Genomic DNA, 27,041 nt, shown 5'->3' with positions numbered 1-27,041 from the left:
GTACCATCAACAAAGCATAATGTACAAGTAATTTAAGCACATTTTTCCTATTTCATCCATAGATTAACATAATAATTCCAACTTCACAAATCATCATCATAACCATGTATCTTTTGTTCTATATCAAATTATCTAACAAAATACATACTACATGTAACTTCAAACATTAACATTATATTAATTTGCACAGAGTCTTCACTAAACTTCATCATTCTACAAATCACCAATATGATCAAAATTAAGCATATTACAACTTCTACATGTTGATATTAACTAGCATTCATGTTCAATTTCATAAAACATTCAAGGATTACACATAACCCATTTCATCAACAATCACTAAAACATGAAATTCAACTTACTTGGTGATAAGAACACTTAGATGGTCATAAATCTTAGTCCATGCATACAATCAAGCTTCGATTCCCTTTTCAATTTTACTGATTTGCTAAGTTAGAGGGTTTCCCTCTCTTTCTCTTGCTCCTGTCGACACGTTTGACTTTTAAGTTTTGTTTTTATATATTATCTTTTAATTTATCCTAATTTAACCCCTCATGTTTGGATATTTGTATTTTATGGGTAAAATCTATTCTTTAAGTTTAAGTTTTTTTTTACTTACACTTTAACTAGGTTTAACTAAAAATCAAACTTACTAGCTTATAACTAACTTTTGTTATATAAAGTCTACATGTACCATTTTTTATTAAGGCATCACATCTTTAATATTATAATATAACATATGAAATTTGGGGCGTTACAGATTTATTATTAACATTTGTCGTCATCATTTAGTTACTGTTGGAATTGCAAGTTAACATTTTTTTTTTCTTAAAACAAATAAACAAAAACAGTTTTACTTAAAACTTTTAGATTTACTAACCAACTTATGTTGACCCAAAAACTACCTTTACACATGATACAGGTAAACATGTTTGAAGATACTATGATGACACGTAGGGATGAGTCCTTAGAGAATAAACTAGATTATGTTATGTGGTGTTTGATTTTGAAGGATTCTTTGTATTATTTGTATTGTGATAAATGTTATATATAGCTGTGAACAATCAATCATACTCTGATCACCTATTTCGCTGCAGATCAGGGTGTGACATGCAATACATTTAGGATTAAAGGATAATTAGGGATCAATGACATACGAGAAAATTTGGAAAGTAAAAATAATTTAATATGGACGTTCCCCAAACGGGTACTGTCGGGTTGAGTCGAGTGAATTCGATAATAGATAATAATTATTCCAATAATTAGATATCCAGTTTGCCCCATCGAATATGCAAGCATACGTTTCATGCTTTTTTGAATAATAGCAATGAGATTCCTCAATTTCATGCTAAGACCACCCGTAGTGGTACCAAAATTGGGCCTTTTTTTGGAAATTAACGCCACACATGCGGCCCCCTGGGTGTTCTTTTGGACAAAATGGTATAAGGCGTTCTTATATCAACGCCCAAGATGAAAACATTTGGCCAATAGAATTATATATATTATATATATTGTTAACGAGTGCTGATAAATAGTAACTTTATTTTTATAATAATATGTAGCTTTTTATTATTTTATTATTTAATTTATTATAATATTTTATTATTATATTTACTTTTAATAACATATTTTTCTTTTTTTAAAACATATATATCCTTTACCTTTTTTTTAATAATTGTTTTTTTTCTTTTTTGAACATATATTAATTTATCCATTAATTTGATACTTCTTTAATAATTTACATTTATAACTTTCTTTCTAAAAACTTAAGTACGTAGTTGTGCTTGATTTCTTTCCCTGACATTCTGTTATAAGTTTTGTTAAAAACGAAGTTGTACTCAAAATAAAGTACTTATTTGGCATCATAAAATGGTACGATGATAAACTAAATCCTTCTAATGGTTTGACTTTCTAAACAACATGTTTTATTTTCAAATCACGTTTGTTTTACATTATCATTTGTTCGGTTTTGCTGCAATGCGCGATATAAAAAACTAGTATTATTTGTTTTAAGCATTAAAAAAATAATAATTGGGTAATTATGGGAGTGCCACGTGTTGAACAACGCCCAAAGATTCACCATAACCACTACGCATGGTCTAAGAATAGTTATCTAACAAGTGGTTAATAATCCTGTTGGATATAAAAGGTAGCAATCATCCCCTTTTTTCACCAATCATATGATTTTATGATTTGATTGCCCAAGGTTATTAAATGAAGTGTTGAGTTAATATAAACAAGTTTATTTAGAATGAAATTAATTTTTTAGTCAGCCAAAAAACAAGTTTATTTAGAATGAAATTAATTTTTTAGTCGGCCAAAAAAATAAATAACGGTTGATAATATTAGTGACAGCCAAAAAAAGATCCAGATTTCGCTTTAGGTTGTCAAGTTTGGTTTTTTTCAATTTAGGTAGAGATTGATAATTTTTATTTTTCAAGATCAAGAATAGCGTGTATGTGTAAGGTCAAAATTTTAACAAAATAAAAATTAAACTTTTGGGTATGTGAAAATTACAAATGTGAAGAAGAAGAAGAAGAAGAGAGCACAGGGGTTGGTAGAAGTTGGTAGAGGCTGGTAGAGATTGGTGGTTAGGGGAGAGGTTAGGGCAAGGGTTTCTGAACGAAGGGTATATGAATTTTTGTGAGAGATTGGAGGTATATGATTTTTTTTAAGATTAACTTCAATTTTGAATAAATAGCGCGAAATCTCTGACAAAAAAATTAATTAATAATTAGAAAAATATAAGATTACAGACAGAGATGACATACATATTTTGTTGATGTTCTATATTTTTTAAATAACAATTAAAGGATGACACACAAAAAATATCATAAATTCTACAGATTTTATTAACAATAACCTTTTTTTTAATGACACGTTTTTGAATGTGTCATAAAATTAATATGTGTCATGTGTTAGTAAAGAACTTTTTTTAGTAGTGATAACACAAACAAAATGTGTATAATAAATACCCTTAAGCACAAAATACTAGCAACATTGTTGTGTAATGTTTCTAATTCATAGTATATAAATAAAACAATATTTATACTTTGATATTTATATATATAATTTATTTACATGAAAAACCCAAAAAAACTATTAGCGGCTTTGTGAAGTAAATTGTTAATCCAAATAAATTTGTCACTGTCATTACCACCCCTTCACCACCGTACCACAACCATCGTTCTCGCCGCCACATATCCGCCTATGTTGTCTTCACCGTTGTGACCACCTACAGCACCGAAACTACCATGACGCTACCTTCACTTGTCGTCTCTATACTGAACCAAAATAGATATCGACCGAAACCTCACAGCGTAACGCGGGTAATCTTACTAGTTGTTTTAATATAACTTATTTTCATCTTTTACCTTGTTGAATTTTTTAAGACTTTAAAAAGAACCAACACACACACACACACCCATATATATATATATATATATATATAAGAGAAAGATCCGTTAGGAACCACCCTTTATTGTGAGAACCAATATGAACACAACCAAAAATACTTGAAAAAATCTAAAAAAACACACACATTTTTTTTAATATTTTTTTTATAAAAAAATCACTACTTTTCGTCAATAAATAAAAAAATTGATGACGAAAATTAGCGACTTTTTTTATAAAAATATTAAAAACAAAATTGTGTGTTTTTTTTTTAGATTTTTTTAGGTTTTTGGGGGGTTTAGCTTAATGGTTTAGTTTTTAGCATTTAGCTTGGGAGTTTAGGTTTTTACGGGGTGGGGTGGGTTAGGTTTTTGAGGGGGTTAGTTTTTAGCATTTAGCTTGGGTGGGGGGGGGGGAGGTTTAGGTTTTTGGGGGTGGGGGGTTAAGTTTTTTTAGGTTTTTTTGGAGGGGGGGGGGTGGGGGTTGGGTTTTTTAAGGTGTTGTGTGGTGTAGTGAGTTTATTTTGTTTACATTGGTTCTCGCGGTTCTTGCAATAAAGTTAGTTCTAGCATGAACCCTACCATATATATATATATATATATATATATATATAGAGAGAGAGAGAGAGAGAGAGAGAGAGAGAGAGAGGGAGAGGGAGAGAAAGTGTATCGTACAATTGGTATTAACGTACATTACGTACGTGAGTAGAAATCACACGTTATAAAAAAAGCGCATGCATAAAACATTCAATATCGCATGTTGTTGGGGAATGAGGAAATCGCATGTTGAGGGATAAAAACAAATTTGCATGTTAGTGTTTATCAGAAATCACATATCGCATGTTGTTGTTGGGGGAAAAAATCGCATGGTGAAGATAAAATCGCACGTTGGAAAACAATCACGTACGCAATGTACGTAAGTCATTTTGTACGTTAACTGGCCTATATATATAAAAAAATGAACATTATCAATTGTCGGGAATTTTTACATGATTTACTAGTTCGATGCGAAATAGCTACCTCTTGCCAAATTTAAATTCAAGAGATATTCTTTACCATTTTCGATTTTGTTGATATGAGTTTACAAATGACATATATATAAGATTTACATATATTATCGACTGGACGGTTTGGATTAGAGTTAATCCCACATTATTGCTTGTTCTCTAAGACCATGTGTAGTGGGGCGTTTTTTTTTTAAATCAAAGAAAACGCCGAATCACGCCCCTATCCCATTACATGCCGGCGTTATCGGGCGTTTTTCGAGAAAAAAATCGATTGGCGTTTTTCAAATCACGCCAAAAGGGCAAAATTTTTGGCCAATCAGATGGAGATAGCTGGAGGTTGGGCCGGAATGGGACGAATTCGAGCTTGATTGAGATTTTGTGGCTGGCCGGAGTTGTTGTTTTCCTTGCCGGAAAACCTGCAAAAAAAGTCGAAGAAGATGATGACTGCAGAATAGGTTTAAAAAGGTTTAGTTTTTACAACTTTGGTCCCTGTGGTTTAGATATGGTTTTAAAAAGTTTAGTTTTTACAACTTTGGTCCCTGTGGTTTAGATATGGTTTTAAATTTAACTTTTGAACATTTGAATTTTGGTCCTTGTATTTTAGATATGTAATATTTTCTATTTAACTTTTGAAATTTTTTTTTAAGAATGTAATTTTTTTTATTTAAATGAAATTTAATTAGTTTTAATTAAAAAATTTAATAATTATGTAATGATTGACGGGGCATTATTGGGCATTATCCCACTACGTCCTTTTTGTAAAAACGCCCAATAATACCCTATTGCTGACTGGACTGCCACATGGCGAAAAATGCCCAAAAGTAGGGGCATTATTCACTAAACCACTACGCATGGTCTAAGGAAATTATTATTCTAGAAGATGTGAAAAAAAAATATAATGTGACATAATGCAAATTTTGACATTTAACTTTCAGTTTTCAAAACATTAGAAGTTCATTTAGGGAAAAGATAGGAGGTGGTTACAAAAATAGACCTACGAAAATAGACCTATATAAAGGAGGGGAAAAGAACACCAAAGTACAAACAAAACATTAAGTGAAACCACATAATGGAGATTGAGAGAGTTCAAGAAATAGCCTCACTCTCAAACCTAAAAGGCACAATCCCAAGCGAGTTCATAATATTAGAAAATGAACAAGCAACAACCACAACCATACATGGGGCGGTGCTCGAAGTCCCAGTGATCGATCTCTGTAACCCCGATGACCAATCTCTTGTGGCTTCAATCTCTGAAGCCAGCAAGAGTTGGGGGATTTTTCAGGTTGTCAACCATGGGATACCAAACGAACACATATCTGAGTTGCAAAAAGTTGGAAAAGAGTTCTTTGAGTTACCACAAGACGAAAAAGAAGTTATTGCTAAACCAATTGGGTATGAAGGTGTTGAAGGGTATGGAACAAAGCATCAAAAGGAAGTTGAAGGGAAGAAAGGTTGGGTGGATCATTTGTTTCATAGGGTGTGGCCACCTTCTGCCGTTAACTATCATTATTGGCCAAAGAACCCTCCTTCTTACAGGTTTCATTTTTCTTTCATTGTTTTTGGTGTTTAATGCATGTTCAATTAGATAAACATATTCCCAAATTCCTAAACAAATTGATTTTAACATTTTTTCGATATTAATTAAATTAATTAACATGAGGACGACACAAAAATTATGATGTGAAACATGTTCTTATATATATATATATCTACCAGTGTTGTAAGAATCGCTAGGCGCTAGTCAGGCGGTGGGGTAAGGACTAGCGATTAATCGGAATTAATCGGATTGAGATTTATATATGTAATTTTTAGTTACATATATACACACACACATTTTTATACGTAGTTTTTAAAGTAGACATGTTTTAACCCTCCAGTAGCCCATTTTTTAAGTAATTGGAAGAAATTTATAAGTTTTAGTCGAAATTTGGCCAGTGTCTGGCCAAAATTTGGTCAAGATAGAACCGCCATTGACCGCCTAGCTATTAACCGGCCATTAATCAGTGAACCTCCGATTAGTGATTAATCGACGATTAATCGGAGACTAGTCGAGACTTTTACAACCATGATATCTCCTATATATATGTGTGTGTTAATTTCATCAAAAAATGGACGAAAGATACAACGAACATAATATAAAAAGTTTACGAAGCATGTCAGTTGTCAAAAAAAGTTCAGGGGTATCTCAAAATAAATAAAAATTTACCGTAGATTCACAAAACGAAGAAATTCTTTTGACTTACATTCAGAGGTATCCGATACATTAAACAAAAAAAAAATATATATTTCACCAAAAAGTTGAGAGATTTTCCGTACACCCCTGCCCTCAACATAGAACCGCCCGTGGAGCATGTAGTTAAAAATAATATTGAGATTTAATCAATTGTTTGGAATAAAAAAGGAAAATAACAAGTCAAGAAGCGGCTCAATTAGGATTCTTTTTATTTTTAACTAGAATTAAGCACTCTCGCGTTGTGGCGAGACCTAAAATTATGCCAAATAACATCAATGTCAATCCACTGGTAGCGATCACCAACACTGAAGTTGCAGCGTGTTAATGCGAATAAATAAGACTAAAACATATAACTTATAAATGGGAAAAATAGACGTAAAAACGTTGAACCACACACGCACGTTGCGCTGTGTTAACTCGCAAAATAACGTAGAAAAGAATAACTAAGTCGATGTAGGATCCGCCCATTGCGGCGAACTTGCCAAAGGGGGAAAATAGACACGTTGCGACATACCTGTCAAATGTGAAAAAATAGACCAAAAACGTTGAACCACACACGCACGTTGCGACTTGCGACGTATTAACTCGCAAATTTTAGAACGAAACGTAAAACGAAATACTTGTGAAATATAAAAAGTATGGGGGACCAAAGTTGTAAATAAAAAAGTTTTGGGTTAAATTACAAAAGATGAAAAGTTTTGGGTTAAAAGTAAAAAACAAATTAAGAGGATTAAAATCAAAAGATAGGGTTAAAGTGAAAAATCACATTTTTTTTTTTTGAAAAACACCCCATGTTTGGGGTACAACAACACAATGCAACAATGCGACTTGCGACGTATTAACTCGCAAATTTTATAACGAGACGTAAAACGAAAACTTGTGAAAGATAAAAAGTATGGGGGATCAAAGTTGTAAAGAGGAAGATTGTTACACTAATAATAATATAATATAATCAAATAAAAAGTAATGTAATAAAAAGTAATATAAACTAACAACATTAACCCCATGTTTGGTTAATTTTTACAACATTAACCAAAAGTAATATAATATAATCAAATAAAAAGTAATTTTACAACATTAAAAAGAAATATTTTTTTAGGTGCAAATATTAAATTGATATATTTCATTAAAAAAACTTATCTAGTTACATCAAAATAGAAGGAAATAATTAGTAAAACTTAGCTTTTTTTTCTTGTCTTTTTAGAGCCACACATGCGTGATCTACCAACGTATGTTAAACTCAATGTATTTCGAAAACCTTTGATTATTAAATTAAATCTGTGAGGTAGAATTACGTGTGAGTTGCCAACCAAAATATAAAGTATTATTAAATCAAATATATATTTTTTTTTATTCATGAATCGGAAAACTAAAACCTTAGTACAAAACCGACAACTAGGTTTTGGACATTGAATGTGTAGATGGACATGACTCTAGTTCCATTGGCCTAGCAATATTATATCTCTATTTTATTTTTTAGAGTAAAATACCAAAATGGTCCTAGGACTTGGGTCATTTTTATATGACTTTAATCCAAAAATATATTTTTTTTATCTGGGTTCATAAGGTTTATTTTTGTTACCATTTTTATCTAATTAACAAACTGAGTTAAAATTTTCTGTTAACTTTTCTCTTTTTCGTCGTTTTCCTCATTTGAATAAAATATATTATGGCATAAAATGACGACTATACCCTTAATTTAAATAAGGAAACCGATAAAAAGGGAGGAAGTTAACAGAAAATTCTAACCCAGTTTGACAATTGGATGAAAATGACAACAAAAATGAAACCTCGGAGACCCAGATACAAAAAGTTTCATTTTTAGACTTAAGGGTGTCCGGAGTGGGCGGTAAAGGGGGGCGGCAAACTCGGTTTGCCGAGCGGGAACACCGCCGCCGACCCCTTTACCGATCGGCAAAGTTAAAGGGGCGGGGATGGCATACCGATTCGGGGAAGAAGATGATTGAGAGAGAGAGGGTATTGTGGGTGCGGTCCATTGCTATCTCAACCAATCACACATTTTTCTTTTAAAAAAAAAATAGTTTACCACTTCACCAAGTGTTTAAACCATTGCCAACAATTTTCAGCAAAGTTTAAACATTTTTGCCTGATTGACATGGCGCGCTCTGATTGGTCGGTTTTTTAGTTTACCACTTCAAAGTGTTTAACCACTCCTTACACCCTAAGTGGCTAAAGTGGCCCAAACTCAAGAAGCATTTTTACTCTTTTTTTAATATCTACTGGATTAGTTTGATCAAAATAGCATACACACTGTATTAAATATTATAACCATCATAAGAATAAAAAATAATACAATAGTTAGGCTTAGGGTGTAGGGAGTGGCAAAGTGAGTTTGGCACTCGATAACACCACTACCAACATTAGTTTGCCACTCAAAGTTTACCAAATCGGTGGTGGCTTGACGATTCGGTGAGGGGAGGAAGGAGAGAGAGAGGGTGTGTGGGTGGAGTTCATGCCATCTCTCAACCAATCACACATTTTTCCCTTTTTTTTAAAGTTTACCACTTCACCAAATGTCTAAACCATTGCCAACACTTTTCACCAAAGTTTAAACACTTTTCACTGATTGACGTGACGCACTCTGATTGGTCGGTTTTTTGGTTTGCCACTCCAAAGTGTTTAACCACTCCTTACACCCTTAAGGGTGTGGTATCAAGGAGGTGAGGTGGCAGGCGATCCTGACGGGGAACACTGCCCCCTCCCCCTCTTCGGTGCATTCGGTGGTTTGTCCCCAATCTCCCCAATTCAGGAGTATCATCGTGCCACCAGCGGAATCATACGATCATATCCATCTTCACTAAGCAATAATGCCTATACACCAATTCAGGAGTAAACATAATAAATTTGAGAAAAACCCTTTGTAAGAATGGAACCAGAATCTAAGGACCTAAATTGATCATAAGAGATTAGTAATATGATAAGGTTAACAGAAGAAAAAAATGAATAATAAAACAAATGTTATTCGTGTCAACCATGAATAATTATGTATATTAAATTTTGAAATTGTAAATTCGATTCACAATTTTATGAATCCACTTGAAATGTAATCAATCTCCTGGCACAACTTTTCATAATAAAAAAGTTCATCATCAAATCCGGATCTTAAGTAGTTATAATGTATGTATGGGTGCGCGCGCGCACACATACATACATATTCGATCATTCGTTCGTTTATTTCAGCATATATGTGTATGGAACAGAGAGACGAACGAGCAATACACGCAAAGCTTGATACCGGTGGCAGACAAGTTGCTGGGTTTGTTATCGCGAGGACTTGGACTAGAAGATGGTGAAGTGAAACAAGGGTTGGGTTGTGAAGACATGTTTTACATGCTGAAAATAAACTACTACCCAGCATGCCCATGTCCTGAGCTTGATCTAGGGTTAGGTCCCCATACAGACATGTCTTCCATCACTATACTTGTGCCAAATGAAGTTCAGGGTCTACAAGTGTTCAAGGATGATCATTGGTATGATGTTGCTTACATCCCTAATGCTCTCATTGTTCACATTGGAGACCAAATTGAGGTAAACTTTCATTGGATCAAATTTGGTAATCGTATTCACGGTTCGGTTCAACTAGTTTTTTTATGTTGGCAGATATTGAGCAATGGGAAGTATAAGAGTGTGTATCACAGAACAACAGTGAATAAGGAGAAAACAAGAATGTCATGGCCAATGTTCTTGGAGCCACCACCAGAGTTTGAGGTTGGACCAATTCCAAAGCTCATCACTCAAGACAATCCATCAAAGTTCAAGACTAAGAAGTATAAGGATTTTGTCGATTGCAAGCTCAACAAGCTTCCGCAATAGAGACATCATCCCATCTAAATATGACCCGACCTGGTCATAAAAATGTATATTCTTTCTCTGCTATTATTATATGACATGCATGAAACTCATTTTCTGCATGTACCTATTATATGGATAGATTTACTACATATATTACTTCTTTTAACCCTCAAGCTTTCCAATGATCATTTATACATGTACTCATGTAGTACCCACAGCTTGGTCCGGGCCTACCTTACTCAACTAAACCTAGAACAGTGATAGATACCCCTTTTCCTTGAAACTTTTTGGTGTTCTAATTTCCCTTGCTCGTTTATGTAAAGACTATCGCGCTTGAGTTTCTCTTTCGGCTGGGCATTCATACTAGCACTAGCAACTTCTTGGATAGATAGATTAGGAAGCAATTTACTACAAATTTGAATGTTAACCTACAAACAGCAATCCACATATTAGTTATAGTAAGAAAAAAATAAGTGTCTATTTACATGAAGAGATTACAAGCAACACTTGTTGGTTCAGGCCCCAAATAACACACTCACGTAATGCAACTCAAAGTTTACTGCTTGAACTATCTTGATTAAAACTGAAAGGGGTACACAATAAGTCCTATTTACTGCCATATTTATAACGGAAATAAACAAATAAACAACATGCATAATGGACCACTAACTCCAGCTTTCAAGGAACAAACTCAACTCCCAACGTTCATTTCTTCTCAACCCCTCCAACAAACTCGGTCAACATTTTGCCCATTTCTTCATTTGAACCGTTAGCTAATGGATAACCCACTTAACTACCGAACCTGGTTTAGCTCCGACCCGCTGACACATACCCGACCCATCAAGATTTTCCAACAACACTCACTTAATCCGAAGAAACAATATATATATTATTCTACAAACAGCAGATGAGAGAACTCATACCTTGTTCAAGCACAGCATATCCAAATTGGAATATGCTAATTATATAGTTTTTGGCGGGAACGATAAGTAATTACACATTTACTATCGTAATCGAATTTTAATTGTGATTCGTTCAGTTCATCTCTATTTACCAAATTGATCAATAAATTTATGTTTCCAGTAATTGTAGAGTGCTGGTTACTCATTTATTGATTGGTAAACATATTAGCTATATCAGCATTGCATTTTAATAGTGATTTATTCAGTTATTTCATAATCTGGACAGAAATTAGAGAAGAAAATAAATCAATATCAATGGTCACTGGTTGGTTCAAGAGCTAGACTTTTGATAGAACCGGAGAGATGGCTATAAACTGGACTTCCAATAAAAGCAAACCGAGAAGGGGAAACTATCTCAACTGAAAACATAACGGTTGCTTCGCGGAATGTTTTGAAATTGAAATTTGTATAGAAATTGGATTTTGAAAGAATTAAATTTGGAAATTAAACTTTCTGATAGGCGTTGGAAATTGTTAGAATTAAAATCTCAATTCTATTCTTGTCTTCTTGATGTGTTTCTTGGCAAATAAATTGGAATGTATCAACCCAGCCGAAACAGTGCGGGTTAAAACGGAACGGGTTGAAACGACACAGGTCGAAACGGTGCGGGTTGAAATCGAGAGGGTCGAAACGGTTAAAAATGAAACGTTACGAGTCGAAATTGAGATTTCAGTTCCAACAAATTTTGTGAAATCCAATTTCTTTAAATTCCGGCGAACCAAACGCAGCTAAGTATTTATGGTATTCCATTAGGATTACAACAACCCTATATATAATAAGAGAAATGATCCCATACAAGACAATTTTTCCAAACGAAGCCTACGCGACAATTTGAGGACAAGTGACATTGACTTGGAGGGTAATTTAGTCCTTTCTCACTTGAAACAACTTCCCTCATTGATTTTCAAACGCCTATAACTTTTTCGTAGGTTAATTTTTTTTTTAAATTACGCTGTATTAACGAGCATTGCATTCTCTTTAATTTGAGAAGTCTATTGCTATAGTTTTCTTAAAAAAATTACAGGATTTTGAATACACAATAGTCCATTACGTGATTTTAAATACCCAACACATGACTACGTGACTTTGAATACCCATTACGTGATTACACATTCAACATGAACCATTACGTGATTACACTTTCAATATAAATCCATTCTTGATTACACATTCAATATGGTTTGTTATAACTAATGTTATTACAATTATGCTTATAATGTAATCACTCAGTGTGTTTCACATAAAATACTATAATTAAATCATATAATCACAAAATGGGTATTCGAAATCACGTAGTCACTTAGTAATACATAGTCAACTATTGATACGTAATTACGTAATCACTTAATGTGGTTTCACATTCTATAATAGATCATGTAATCGGTATTAGAAATCATGGAGTCATGTGATGGGTATTCAAAATCACGTAATCACGTAATGAGTATTCAAAATCATGTAATTTAAAGAAACTATAGCAATGGGCTGCCCGAATTAAAAAAAAACGAAATGCTCGTTAATACAATGCACTTTAAAAAAAATATTAACGTATGTAAAAGTTATAGCCGTTTGAAAATCAGAGGGAAAGAGTTCAAGTGAGAAAGGACGAGAATATCATTTCTCTACTTGTTTCTTCAATTGTTTTAACCTTATATTTACGAAAATGCCAATACCTAGTTTTGAGTCATTGATCTTAGGAAAACAATGGTTGAATTTGTATCCTACACTTCGTACAAAAATTCTCACTTGTACATAATATGTTATCTATATAATAAATCTAATAACACGTGACATTTATATAATAAATCTAATAACATGTGACACTAGATTTACATATAATACAAATTATATATCCCCTAATATGCCCTCATAGTTAGAGCGGTAGTCTAACGAACCCAAACTAGATCTCAAACTGCAAAATAAGTGATGAGGTAAGCCCTTAGTAAAGATTAATATAATTATTAATAATTAGGGTGTTGTGAGAGTGTCACAACAATCCAAACTATGTTTAAAATAGAGGAAAGTTGAATGAAGATATTGAAGTTTTAAGTTGTGTGGTTGAAATATTAAATATGTGGAAATTGAGTTTATCCCATAAAGATTGAATTATAAACTTTTAGTTACTCTCTAAGTAACAACTTTTATAGGAACGTATTCCTCAGGCACGGGATCGGGATGACAGTGATGGGCGTAATGTGTCATTTTGATGGCGCATTTTGCATGCTCATCATCTCACTGTGAGCCGCTTAAGAGTTGTCTTTACTATTTTGACCTATTATGGATTTGGTGCGGTTCAAGTCTATGGTGTAACTCGAAGTAACTGACATGGTCAACCAAAGTCTTCTCAAATTACAGCAATAATTGAGAATTCATTTTATTGAATTCTTTTTTTTTTTAAACGTCCAACTTAAGCAACGCCGGGTACTCCGTACGCGGCACTTATTGGCCGAAAGGTAGCCCCATGGCAGCCCAACCTACAAGCATAGAGCCCCTATCCCACCAAACCACCAGTTCCGGGGAAAACCTAACCCTTCACCCGCCCGAGGGTACAACTATGAAGAACTGGTAAAACCCGAAGGGATCAGGAATCGAACTAAAGACCAAAGGCCAGGAGTCTTCCCTCACTTTCCATTCTATATTCAAAGTTATTGAAAATAGACTCTTCAACTGATTAATTTGTTTGAATAAAAACAAGGCTTGTGTGCTTTATTAAGACTTTATGCATAGAAATTTACATGTTTCACAAACCACTCGTACTCAAATAATTTCCCTAACTTCTCTATCCTATGCGCTCTCGTTTCAAGTAGCTTTTTCAGGTGCTAGGTTGATGTGTGTAAAATGCAACATATAAATTACATCAAATGAGGCATAAAACTAACCCTTTTTAGTACTAATGTTGGAAAAAGTGTGCTTTTGTCTTCCTTTTGTATTTTCAGGATTAAATGAGCGTAAATGAACAAAATGAGCAAATATACAGCAAAATCTAACATAATTACAAGAAATGGAATAAACGTGGCATGCCCGACCCCTCGACAGCATCTTTCCAAGCAAAAACAAGAGAACAGGAGGCTGACCACGGCCCCGTGCCCAGCGGACACGGGGGCGTGGCTAGTTTTCTGCAGAAAGGACAAAGCTATAGAAGCTTCTGTTCCCGACACGAGGGCGTGCCCAGCTCGACACGGGTTGTGGTTAACGCTAAGATTCGCAGAATACAAGCAAATCTTGATAGCACAGATACGCTTCTGCACACGGGGCCGTGCCCAGCGGACACGGGGGCGTGTGGAGCTAATGCAGACAAATTGCAATTAATGAAGAAAGAGAAAGATGATGGACACGAGGCCGTGTCCGGGCTTCTGTGCAGGCTATAAATAGAGGTGCTTGATTCACTTCAAAGGCATCCCTTGGCAAACCACCTCTCTCTCACTTCACTCACACTCCACCACCACTACAACCCACATCCACCACCATCATCCATTATACAGTGTGTGTAGTAGTCTCAGGATCCAAGATTGATAGTAAGAGTTCTTGACAATCAAAGGCCATGTTTGCCTAAGTTTCTTACATCACTTGATGAAGACAAGCATTTAGTGTAATATTTTTTATTTTTAATCTTTTCGCACTTTTTATTTGGTTTTCTATTAATGACTTTAATAACTAATTTCTTATGTTGAAGGTGAAACTTCCTTATCATTTGTCTGTGGTGTCTTAGCGTTATTTTACTGTCTATATAAAATAAAAGATTTACACTATTCATATTTCTACGGTCTATATAGAGATATGTTGGCTACCTGGTCGGGGGTTAAGAGAATGGTTTGGTAAGGTTCTTGCCTTGTTCAGTGTATAGATCCTGCAAGGACCTGGGTCAAGCTTACTAGGACCTCCTTCAATACCCACTGGTATTGGATGGTGGGGGTGCGAATGGCTTGATCCCCTCATATGTAAACTACTATTAATACATTAACCTGGCTACTTGAGATTGTATCCCTGCTGACTCAAACCACTTAGCCGAGGGTAACGTCACCTTCAAAAGAGGGGCCTACCACATTACGCATTAATAACTTAATTAATTATCTTTCAATATAACGACCCTTTAGGATTGTATCCTTGCTGACTCAAACTACTGGGTTGAGAGTAACGTCACCTTCAAAAGAGGAGTCTACTACTATAACTAAGATAATCTCTTAAAAAGTGCAAAAGTGCGGAAATCATCAAAGGTTACGCTAAAGGCGAGTCGGATCCAAGTGATTCATCTTGTCTATCTGCTTTTTATTTTATTTTATTTTTCAGCATTTTTTAGTTTTTAATTTTCATATTTAAAACTTTTTAAAACTTTTGATTTGATTAGACGTCGAGGATAAACCGGTATTAAAAGTTCTTGTGTCCTTGGACGACCTTGGTATCTTACCAACGCTATACTACGCTCACGATGGGTGCACTTGCCCATATGTGTGTTTAGTGTTAGTAGAATATCGTGTTTTATAAATTTAAAACTTGAATAAAGTGTTAAAAGGGCTTAAAATATAACTAAAAATATATTCACACCGACACACATCATAGGTTAATCCCAACAATACAATTTGCTTAGGCTATTGTACACTAAGGGACAAATGGGTTCACCTGGGTGGCCTAAAATTTGTTTTAAGAGAGCTTTGTTAAACAGAAATTGAACAAAAAACCTCCTTTAACGATCTATTTTCCTTTCATTTTTTGGTAATTTGTTTGTAATTTTTGTTTCTGTATTGTAATTTAATTATGCTTTCATTAATAAAACATATTTTATTTTATAAATGGATGTCCTACACAACTATTTTTTAACAATAATTCTTAGATTTTTAACATAAACTAGGGTATTTCTCTGTGCTTTGCAGCGGCACGTTAACACGAGCATTCGGTGGGTATTGGTTCGATTTGTTATAGTACATGTACGATACATGCACCCTGTATAGAAATCAACACATGCTTTACATCAACCGAAAACAATAAAAACAACATGGTTCGGTATAGAAATTAACACATTGTCACAGCCCCCGATCCCTATCTCCCGGGAACGGGCGGCCGTGAGCCAGTTTCGGTGGTATCACATTTATTTATCCAATTTGGCAGCGGAAATTTTCATCGGGACCGTAGTTAGGAAATATTTTAATCAGAGTAAACCACCATGTTTTATAATATTAAACATATGGGTAAAACCCAAGTTTTCAATACACACGTTTCATAGGAATAAATCCTATTTATTTATTAAAAAGCATCTCTTTTATTCTTAGGTAACTTTATTGCCACTTTTCCAAGCCTTCAGTGCTGTCCAGCTGGCTTCTATTTGGCTTTCACATATTGTTACCTGAAACGCGTTTTAAAAACATTTTGTCAGTGGGAAATACTGGTGAGTGAATCCCAGTTTAATCAAGTTTAAATAAAAATTCACAGTGAATAGTATTGAGGGCGCATCCGCAATTACATTTGTTTCCAAGTTATATCAATTACCACCACACGGTAATGTCGTTCCGACTTATGGTCATGTTACTCCTTTACCAGGTGGTAACAAATTTTGTATACAAAACCCCAAATTTACCGACTGTAATTGTATTCTTACAAATACTCAATAACTGTTATTCGCATGGAAATTTAAGGTTTTGTAAAAACAGTTAACAAAAAGTGGATCAACTCACATTGCTGTCTTAGGTGATTCTTTAGGGTTTCCTGGTGAATATCTATAATTTACACAAATGCACGTGTGTTAGTATAATAACCCATTTTAACATTAGTAATACCCTCCCCGAGACGGCATTCCAACGACTACGTCGGGCAGAACCACGACAGCCGTTACGGAACCCTAGATCAATCGGGCAGCGTATCTAATACGTCTCCAGGGGTTATAATACTTACATCGTAGCAGAACCTCGCTATTTTAGGGGGTATAATGCCCGGGTATAATAACGCCACTACAGAATTTAAGAGAGAAAGAAAGGAAATGAACGGTTGAACTGAAGGCCCGTTGCCTTCTCTTTATAGTGCTGAAAACGCACTTTCTCGCGGCCCGCGTGGGGTTTGGGCCGGGCTCACGCGGCCCGCGTCAACCTCGGTCAACGGTGTAGCTTGGTCCGGTCATCATATAGGCTCGACACGCTTTGGACACGTGGCCGCACCGGGCTGTGCCACAATTCTAGGTACTCGCGGCCTGCGTTAACTTAACCCGACATGTACGCGGCCCGCCTGGACTTATGATTTAAGAGAAGTCTGGTCACCTACTCGCGCGGCCCGCATGAACTTGAGGTGAGGCCCTACGCGGCCCGCCTCAACTTAATAATTATTGTTTTTATTTATTTTATATAGTATAATCTATTTTGGGGCTCGGTTTTCACAAACGGGGTGCATATAAAGACAAGTTGATATATTTAAAGATATATTAGGGTGACATAATTATTATGAGAGATGTCGGTTTTACCGAGGGTTGTTATATCCTCCCCACCTTGTTTTAGAGCTCGTCCTCGAGATCTACTGGAACAAGTGTGGATATTTCTTTTGCATTTCGGATTCAAGCTCCCATGTGTACTCGGGTCCTCTTTTGGAGTCCCACTTTACTTTGACTAGAACTAATCTCTTATGCTTGAGATTTTTAATTTTCCTATCTTCAATTTGCAGAGGCTTCTCCACAAACTTGAGTTGTTCATTAACCTCTATATCCTTAAGAGGTACTACGAGTGATTCATCAGCTAAACACTTTTTGAGATTAGATACATGAAACACATCATGTATTCCTGCCATTTCCTCTGGCAGTTGTAGCTGATAGGCTACCGGTCCTATTCTTTCAAGAATTTTGAAAGGTCCAATATATCTGGGACTAAGCTTTCCTCTTTTGATGAATCTTACCACTCCTTTCCAGGGAGAGACTTTCAATAATACTTTATCTCCCACTTGAAATTCTAATGGTTTGCGTCTGTTATCAGCATAGCTCTTTTGGCGATCACGTGTTGTTTTCAGTCGTTCCTTGACTTGAATGATTTTATCAGTTGTTTCTTGTACTATTTCGGGTCCAGATAATTGTTTTTCCCCAATTTCTGCCCAACAGACTGGGGTTCTGCACTTTCGTCCATAAAGTGCTTCGAATGGTGCAGCATTAATACTTGTGTGATAACTGTTATTATAAGAAAATTCTATTAAAGGTAAGTGTTCGTCCCAATTACCTCCAAAATCAATTACACAAGCTCTAAGCATGTCCTCCATTGTCTGAATTGTCCTTTCGCTTTGTCCGTCCGTTTGAGGATGATAAGCTGTGCTTAGATTTAACCTGGTTCCCATTGCTTTTTGGAAACTTGACCAAAAATGAGAAGTAAAACGGCTATCTCTATCGGAAACAATTGATAAAGGAATGCCATGTAAAGAAACGATTTCATTTACATACAATTTGGCTAATTGTTCCATGCTAAAGGTTTCCTTCATTGGTAAGAAATGAGCTGATTTGGTTAACCTATCTACAATCACCCAGATTGTATCATTACCTTTTCTTGTTTTAGGCAATTTGGTAACAAAATCCATTGTTATCAATTCCCACTTCCAAACTGGTATTTCTAATTGCTGTAACAAACCTGAGGGTTTCTGATGTTCAGCTTTAACTTGTGAGCAAGTTAAACATTTAGAAACATAAGCTGCTATCTCCTTTTTCATTCCTATCCACCAGAAATTTTTCTTTAAATCCTGGTACATTTTATCACTTCCTGGATGCATTGTATATTTAGACTTATGAGCTTCTTCTAATATACGGTGACGTAAATTTCCTAATTTAGGTATCCACATTCTCTTTTTATGGAACCTCCAAATTCCATCTGTTGCTTGTTCTAATTCCTTAATCATTCCTTTTAATTTTTCAGTATCCTCCTTGATTACTGATTCTTGTGCTTTCCTAATCTGATTGTTTAAATCTACTTGTAGATTTAATTTAAGAGAACGTACCCTTTTTGGCTTTTCGTGATATTTTCGACTTAAAGCATCAGCCACCACATTGGCTTTTCCTGCATGATACTGGATATCACAATCATAGTCACTAAGTAATTCCATCCAGCGTCTCTGTCTCATATTCAATTCTTTTTGCCCGAAGACATATCTTAAACTTTTATGATCAGTGAATATGGTAAACTTACTACCATAAAGATAATGTCTCCAAATCTTAAGGGCAAAAATTATGGCTCCTAATTCCAAATCATGGGTCGAATAATTTCCTTCATGACTCTTAAGCTGTCTAGATGCATAAGCTATAACCTTTTGACGTTGCATCAATACGCATCCATAACCTAATTTAGAAGCGTCACAAAAGACTACAAAGTCTTCAGTTCCTTCTGGTAATGCTAGTATAGGTGCATGGGTTAATCTTTGCTTAAGAATTCTAAAGGCTTCTTCTTGTTTTGGTCCCCATTCAAACTTAACAGATTTACAGGTTAACTTAGTTAAAGGAATGGCTATTCTAGAAAAATTTTGAATAAATCTTCTATAATAACCGGCCAATCCTAAGAAACTTCTAACCTCGGTTGGTGACTCTGGGGTTTTCCATTTGGTAATTGCTTCGATCTTTGTTGGATCTACATGAATTCCTTCATGATTAACTAAATGTCCGAGAAATTGTACTTGTTCTAACCAAAATTCGCACTTTGAAAACTTAGCATAAAGCTTCTCCTTTCTCAATAAACTTAAAAGTAAGTGCAAGTGCTTTGCATGCTCTTCTTTACTTTTAGAGTAAATTAGAATATCATCTATGAAAACAATTATGAATTTATCCAAATATGGCTTACATATTCGATTCATCATGTCCATAAATGCGGCTGGGGCATTGGTTAAACCAAATGGCATGACCGTAAATTCATAATGACCATACCTTGTTCTGAATGCGGTTTTAGGAATGTCCTCTTCCTGTACCTTTAATTGATGATATCCTGATCTTAAATCGATTTTAGAGAAAAATCGAGCTCCTTGAAGTTGATCAAACAAATCATCGATCCTCGGTAATGGGTACCGATTCTTAATCGTGACTTTGTTCAATTCACGATAGTCAATGCACATACGCATTGATCCGTCCTTCTTTTTGACAAATAATATTGGTGCTCCCCATGGCGATGAACTTGGCTGTATGAATCCTTTCTCCAACAATTCGTCTAGTTGTCTCTTCAGTTCTTGCATTTCAGCGGGTGCTAAACGGTAAGGTGCTTTGGCAATTGGTGCTGTTCCTGGTAGCAGATGGATTCTGAATTCGACTTCTCTGTCTGGTGGTAATCCTGGCAATTCTTCTGGAAAGATATCTGAAAATTGGGACACTACTGGAATGTCTTTTAACTCTTTTCCTTTAGTGTTAGTGATTATAGAAATCAAATACACTATAGATCCTTTCCTTATACAACTTGCAGTTTTCATCACAGAGATGAATTTAGTGGATCTAAATGGTTTATCTCCTTTAATTGAGATCTTTTCACCTCTTGGTGATTTTAATTGAATTGTCTTTTGATCACATAAAATACTGGCTTTATTGGCTATTAACCGATCCATTCCTAACACAACATCAAATCCAACCAGATTCATTGGGTAAAGGTTTGCCATAAATTTTTGATTAAAAATTTCTATTCTTGCCCCCTGCAAGATTTCAGAAATCCTAACAGTTTCTCCATTTGCAGTTTCTACTAGACATTCTTGTGGTAGTTTAGTTAATGATTGATTTAGGAGTTTGCAAAATGAAGTATTAATAAAACTTTGGTTGGCACCAGAGTCAAATAATACTTTAGCAAAAATATCATTAACTAAAAACGTACCAGCAATTACGTCTGGAATCATCCTGGCTTCCTCTGTAGTTAGAACGAATGCTCTAGCATTTTTAGTGTTCTTGTTGTTCGCAGCTGGGGCTAACTTTAGACAGTTTGGCTTGATATGACCTTTTTCTCCACAATTGAAGCACATCCCATTAGTTGGTTTTCTTCTGCATGTCTCCTCCTTATGTCCTGGTGCTTTGCAGAAATTGCAGTAAGTAGAGCATCTTCCAGAATGCTTCTTTTTGCAGGCTTTGCAGTATGGTGCAGAGGTAGAACCTACATTCCTACGATTGGAATTCCCAGAACGGCATTCTTGAGTAAGCCTTTGGGTTAGGTTTCTTCTCTGGTCTTCTTCTCTAGTACGGATTAACTCATCTGTCAAGGTATTGGCTAGTTCTACAGCTTCTTCTATGGTTTGGGGTCTAGCTGCCTTGACTACATGTCTAATTTCTCCAATTAATCCCCAGATGTAACGGGAGATTAATACCGGTTCAGGTGATGCAAGGGTAGGTACTATCCTAGCATATTCAAAGAATGTGGTAGTGTAACCTTTACTGTCTACTCCGGTCATTCTCAGATTCAGAAACTTATTTGCTATTTGTTCCTTTTCATTGGGAGGGCAGAATTTTCTTTCTACCGTATTCTTAAATTCCTCCCATTCCATGTTATAAATCCTATCACTTCCTTTTGACTGGAGGATAGTGTTCCACCATTCTAAGGCTGCATTTTTAAACAGATTTGAAGCAAACATTATTTTATCTTCTTCAGCACACTTGCTTATTTTCAGAACTGCCTCAGTTTTCTCTATCCAGCGTAAAGCTGCAATGGGTCCTTCATTGCCCGAGAATTCTATTTGTTTGCAGGACCAGAATTCTTTGTAAGAACAACCATGTGGCATGGTTCTTCTTCTTTTGGGAACGGGCGCTTGAAGTATGGGTCCATTGTTCACGCTGTTTTCTGGTTCAGTTGGTCGCTTACTGCTATGCTTACTTTTATTATTCGCTTCCTGAACTGTTTGAATAATAAATGGCATTGCATCTATAATTCCCTGTGCCACAATATGCTGAACGGCACTATTATCCATTTGGTTTCCGTTGTTATTATTGTCCGAATTCTCATTAACCACGTTAATGTTACTCTGGTTATCGTTATTCAGATTTTCTTGATTTCCCGCGTCGGCCATCTGAATTTTAGACATTTACCCAATATTAATATCACAAATAATATTTATATATAGCCAATCACATGACACGCACGTTTAACCAAAAACGTCGAGCATTGCGACTTTTACTCTATTTATATAGTATGCATCATTACACACTAGTGCTGAAATTTAAATTACAATACTGACTGGAATGTAAAGCTACAATACTAATAATAAGCATCCGTAGTTTTTTTTTTTTTTCTAACACATACACACATATATTATTTTATTATTATTATTATTATTACTGTTTCTACCATCACCTTCACTGATATGGATTCATCCAAAAATCCATATTACGCTCATCGTATTTCCATACGAGGCGTTCTCCCACCTGTCGCATACGATCACTGCTTTCTAAAATTTCCTCCCCAAAAGTCCTAAGTTCCTGGACATTTTCTGCACTCATTGGGGGTGCAGGTTCTAGGACTGGGTTTGGAAACTGAGGTACGGGTTCCTGATACGGAGGCATAGGGGCCTGGTACGGGTATGGATTCTCTAAAATTTCCCTAACGTATGCATCACTAATGTTGTAGGGATCTTGAGGATCTAACCCTGGATAAGCTCCTAAGTTGGGCATTGGCACATTTTCCTGTATTGGGTTTTGTTGCACGTAGTCCCTAACATCGTCCCACCAGGGGTCGTAATTGTTTGGGTCTAGAGGATCAGGTGCAGGTACCCTAGGTATCTCCTCCGGGTTGTAATTAGGCATTTCTATCTGGTCTTCTACTTCCATGGGTTGGTCAGGATTTTGTGGTTGGGGTGCTAGCATTTGTTCCAGGTTTGGGTCAGCAGCAGTGGTTGCTAAAATATGGATATTAGCGATACCCCTATTGAGCATATCCTGATTATAAGCATCAGTTTCTCTTTTTGCTGACACTCGCTGTTCCTGCAACTTTTTCATTCTTTTCCTACGCTCGTGTGCTCCCCTACTGAACCATCCCCTCTTTTTCTGAGGAAATGGCTCTTCAGACTGAGCCTTAAACACAAAGATCCCTTCTTCTGTGTCAGCAGAATACCCTGAGAGGGCAGGCTGAGAAGAGGAGGTGCCTTCGCTCCTAGGCGAACCAGACAGTTGACGATAGGCGTCAGAAGGTCCTTGGTCACTCATACTGTAAACTAACAAATAGTCAGATAACACATAGCAAGAAATACAATTATACACGTATTTCCATAGTTTATTTCCTAACACTTTGAATTTTGATGTCAGCGGAACACTTCTGTGGCTGAATCAGTGGCATAGCTCTGATACCACCTTCTGTCACAGCCCCCGATCCCTATCTCCCGGGAACGGGCGGCCGTGAGCCAGTTTCGGTGGTATCACATTTATTTATCCAATTTGGCAGCGGAAATTTTCATCGGGACCGTAGTTAGGAAATATTTTAATCAGAGTAAACCACCATGTTTTATAATATTAAACATATGGGTAAAACCCAAGTTTTCAATACACACGTTTCATAGGAATAAATCCTATTTATTTATTAAAAAGCATCTCTTTTATTCTTAGGTAACTTTATTGCCACTTTTCCAAGCCTTCAGTGCTGTCCAGCTGGCTTCTATTTGGCTTTCACATATTGTTACCTGAAACGCGTTTTAAAAACATTTTGTCAGTGGGAAATACTGGTGAGTGAATCCCAGTTTAATCAAGTTTAAATAAAAATTCACAGTGAACAGTATTGAGGGCGCATCCGCAATTACATTTGTTTCCAAGTTATATCAATTACCACCACACGGTAATGTCGTTCCGACTTATGGTCATGTTACTCCTTTACCAGGTGGTAACAAATTTTGTATACAAAACCCCAAATTTACCGACTGTAATTGTATTCTTACAAATACTCAATAACTGTTATTCGCATGGAAATTTAAGGTTTTGTAAAAACAGTTAACAAAAAGTGGATCAACTCACATTGCTGTCTTAGGTGATTCTTTAGGGTTTCCAGGTGAATATCTATAATTTACACAAATGCACGTGTGTTAGTATAATAACCCATTTTAACATTAGTAATACCCTCCCCGAGACGGCATTCCAACGACTACGTCGGGCAGAACCACGACAGCCGTTACGGAACCCTAGATCAATCGGGCAGCGTATCTAATACGTCTCCAGGGGTTATAATACTTACATCGTAGCAGAACCTCGCTATTTTAGGGGGTATAATGCCCGGGTATAATAACGCCACTACAGAATTTAAGAGAGAAAGAAAGGAAATGAACGGTTGAACTGAAGGCCCGTTGCCTTCTCTTTATAGTGCTGAAAACGCACTTTCTCGCGGCCCGCGTGGGGTTTGGGCCGGGCTCACGCGGCCCGCGTCAACCTCGGTCAACGGTGTAGCTTGGTCCGGTCATCATATAGGCTCGACACGCTTTGGACACGTGGCCGCACCGGGCTGTGCCACAATTCTAGGTACTCGCGGCCCGCGTTAACTTAACCCGACATGTACGCGGCCCGCCTGGACTTATGATTTAAGAGAAGTCTGGTCACCTACTCGCGCGGCCCGCATGAACTTGAGGTGAGGCCCTACGCGGCCCGCCTCAACTTAATAATTATTGTTTTTATTTATTTTATATAGTATAATCTATTTTGGGGCTCGGTTTTCACATACGGGGTGCATATAAAGACAAGTTGATATATTTAAAGATATATTAGGGTGACATAATTATTATGAGAGATGTCGGTTTTACCGAGGGTTGTTATACACATGTTTTACATCGACAAAAAACAATAAAAACAACACGGTTACTGCACTGATGAGCGAGCAGTATCGATCGGTTAAAGTCATCACGGTACTGGTACCAATATTCACTTATCGCCGCAGACAGAAATACATGTTCGATACAATACGGTACGGTAACAATATCATTGTAATTACGTTATTACTTTGATGAACTAACTGCCTTAATCTTGTCTGTGTTAAGTAATATCAAACAATATCTATAATGAGATTTTTTTCCCAAACTAGTGTAGATACAAAAAGTATTTACCTATTTTGGTACTTTGAAAAATATTTACATATTTGGGTACTTTTCTATATCTCTTTAATTTTTTACCTAATTTATACATTTCTTTTTATTTTTCTACCCAAAGTAAAATTAGATTACTCACAGAATTAGAATCAGCAAAAATATGAGTAATTATTTTTTGTAAAAAAAATAAAAAATTCTGCAAATATTCAAAAAATTCTGCAAAAATTCTAAAAAAAAATCTGTGAAAAATCCACAAAAAATCTGCAAAATATATTAAAAAATTCTACAATAATTCTGCAAAGTTAAAAAAATATATTATAAAAAAACCATATAATCTATAGGTAATAGTTGGTGGATTTGATGGTCCCCATTATGTAGTTCATTTGAGGTTAATATCTATAAAAAAAACAAACTACTTATACTTACAGAATATTGGAGAAATAATCACTATTAATAAAATTGAAATAATTAAAATACTTAGGATCTTTTCTCAAAACTCAAATTTCAAGAAATTCGAAATTGGTAACTTTATTTTATAAATTGCTTGAGTTTAAATAAACTTGTTTGAAATATCAAACTTTCCACCAGATTACTATCACTTAATCGATATAACTTAGGGGAGTAAATTTGTGAATTTATTGTTTATTTTTTTATGAGCTTAGTTTAAATGGGGCCTAGACAATTTCAGGTTATAAAAAGAAAATAAAACAGAAAAAGAAATCGAGTTTTTTCCCAAACTAGTGTAGATTATATGGTTTTTTTTATAATATTTTTTGCAGATTTTTTTTTAACTTTGCAGAATTATTGTAGAATTTTTAATATATTTTTGCAGATTTTTTTGTGGATTTTTCGCAGGTTTTTTTGTAGAATTTTTGCAGATTTTTTTGAAAATTTGCAGAATTTTTTATTTTTTTACAAAAAATAATTACTCATATTTTTGCTGATTCTAATTTTGTGAGTAATCTAATTTTACTTTGGGTAGAAAAACAAAAAGAAATGTATAAATTAGGTAAAAAATTAAAGAGATATAGAAAAGTACCTAAACAGGTAAATATTTTTCAAAGTACCCAAATAGGTAAATAATTTTTATATCTACACTAGTTTGGGAAAAAACTCTCTATAATGATATACATTTATCTCATATTATATAATATAAAAGAAATACAAAAAAATATATGAGTTATATATTTTTGAAAAGAAACTAATAATAAAATACCATTAAAATATTTATTGTTCATGAAAAGTTTATATATATATATATATATATATATATATATATATATATATATGGTAAAGATAGTGTAAAAAGGGCCTAAAGTGTGAGAAGTGTGAGAAGTGTATTATAACACTATATATAATATTATATAACACCATATAAACACCGTATAACAATATGTAACACCATCTAATACCATATAACACTATGTAACACTATATAACATTATATAACAAATATAACACTATACATCTATCATAGACATGCTGTCAGACAACCTGTAGTGTTATATTTGTTATATAATGATATATAGTGTTACATAGTGTTATATAGTATTATATGGTGTTACATATTGTTATACGGTGTTTATATGGTGTTATATAGTATTATATATAGTGTTATAATACACTTCTCACACATTGAGCACTTTTTATAGGATCCTCTACCTATATATATATATATATA

The 27,041-nt window shown here is 35.0% G+C and overlaps 1 protein-coding gene and 1 long non-coding RNA gene across 2 annotated transcripts; one reads left to right on the top strand and one right to left on the bottom strand.

Moving 5' to 3' along the window:
- Positions 1 to 4,423: 4,423 nt before the first annotated feature.
- Positions 4,424 to 5,841, bottom strand: LOC118482095. The gene is made up of 2 exons (XR_004867209.1): positions 5,755 to 5,841; positions 4,424 to 4,815 (listed from the first exon to the last, which is right to left on the bottom strand). It is a non-coding gene; the product is annotated as an uncharacterized LOC118482095 (long non-coding RNA).
- LOC110878613 (flavonol synthase/flavanone 3-hydroxylase) lies at positions 5,363 to 10,618 on the top strand. The gene is made up of 3 exons (XM_022126947.2): positions 5,363 to 5,935; positions 9,854 to 10,181; positions 10,254 to 10,618. Exons 1-3 carry the CDS (start codon positions 5,469 to 5,471, stop codon positions 10,464 to 10,466), a joined length of 1,008 nt encoding a protein of 335 aa, XP_021982639.1. The 5' UTR covers positions 5,363 to 5,468; the 3' UTR covers positions 10,467 to 10,618.
- Positions 10,619 to 27,041: the final 16,423 nt, after the last annotated feature.

This window comes from Helianthus annuus, chromosome 9, assembly GCF_002127325.2.
Source record: "Helianthus annuus cultivar XRQ/B chromosome 9, HanXRQr2.0-SUNRISE, whole genome shotgun sequence".
Classification (NCBI taxonomy): Eukaryota; Viridiplantae; Streptophyta; class Magnoliopsida; order Asterales; family Asteraceae; genus Helianthus; species Helianthus annuus.
This window is presented reverse-complemented; position numbering and strand designations above follow the sequence as displayed.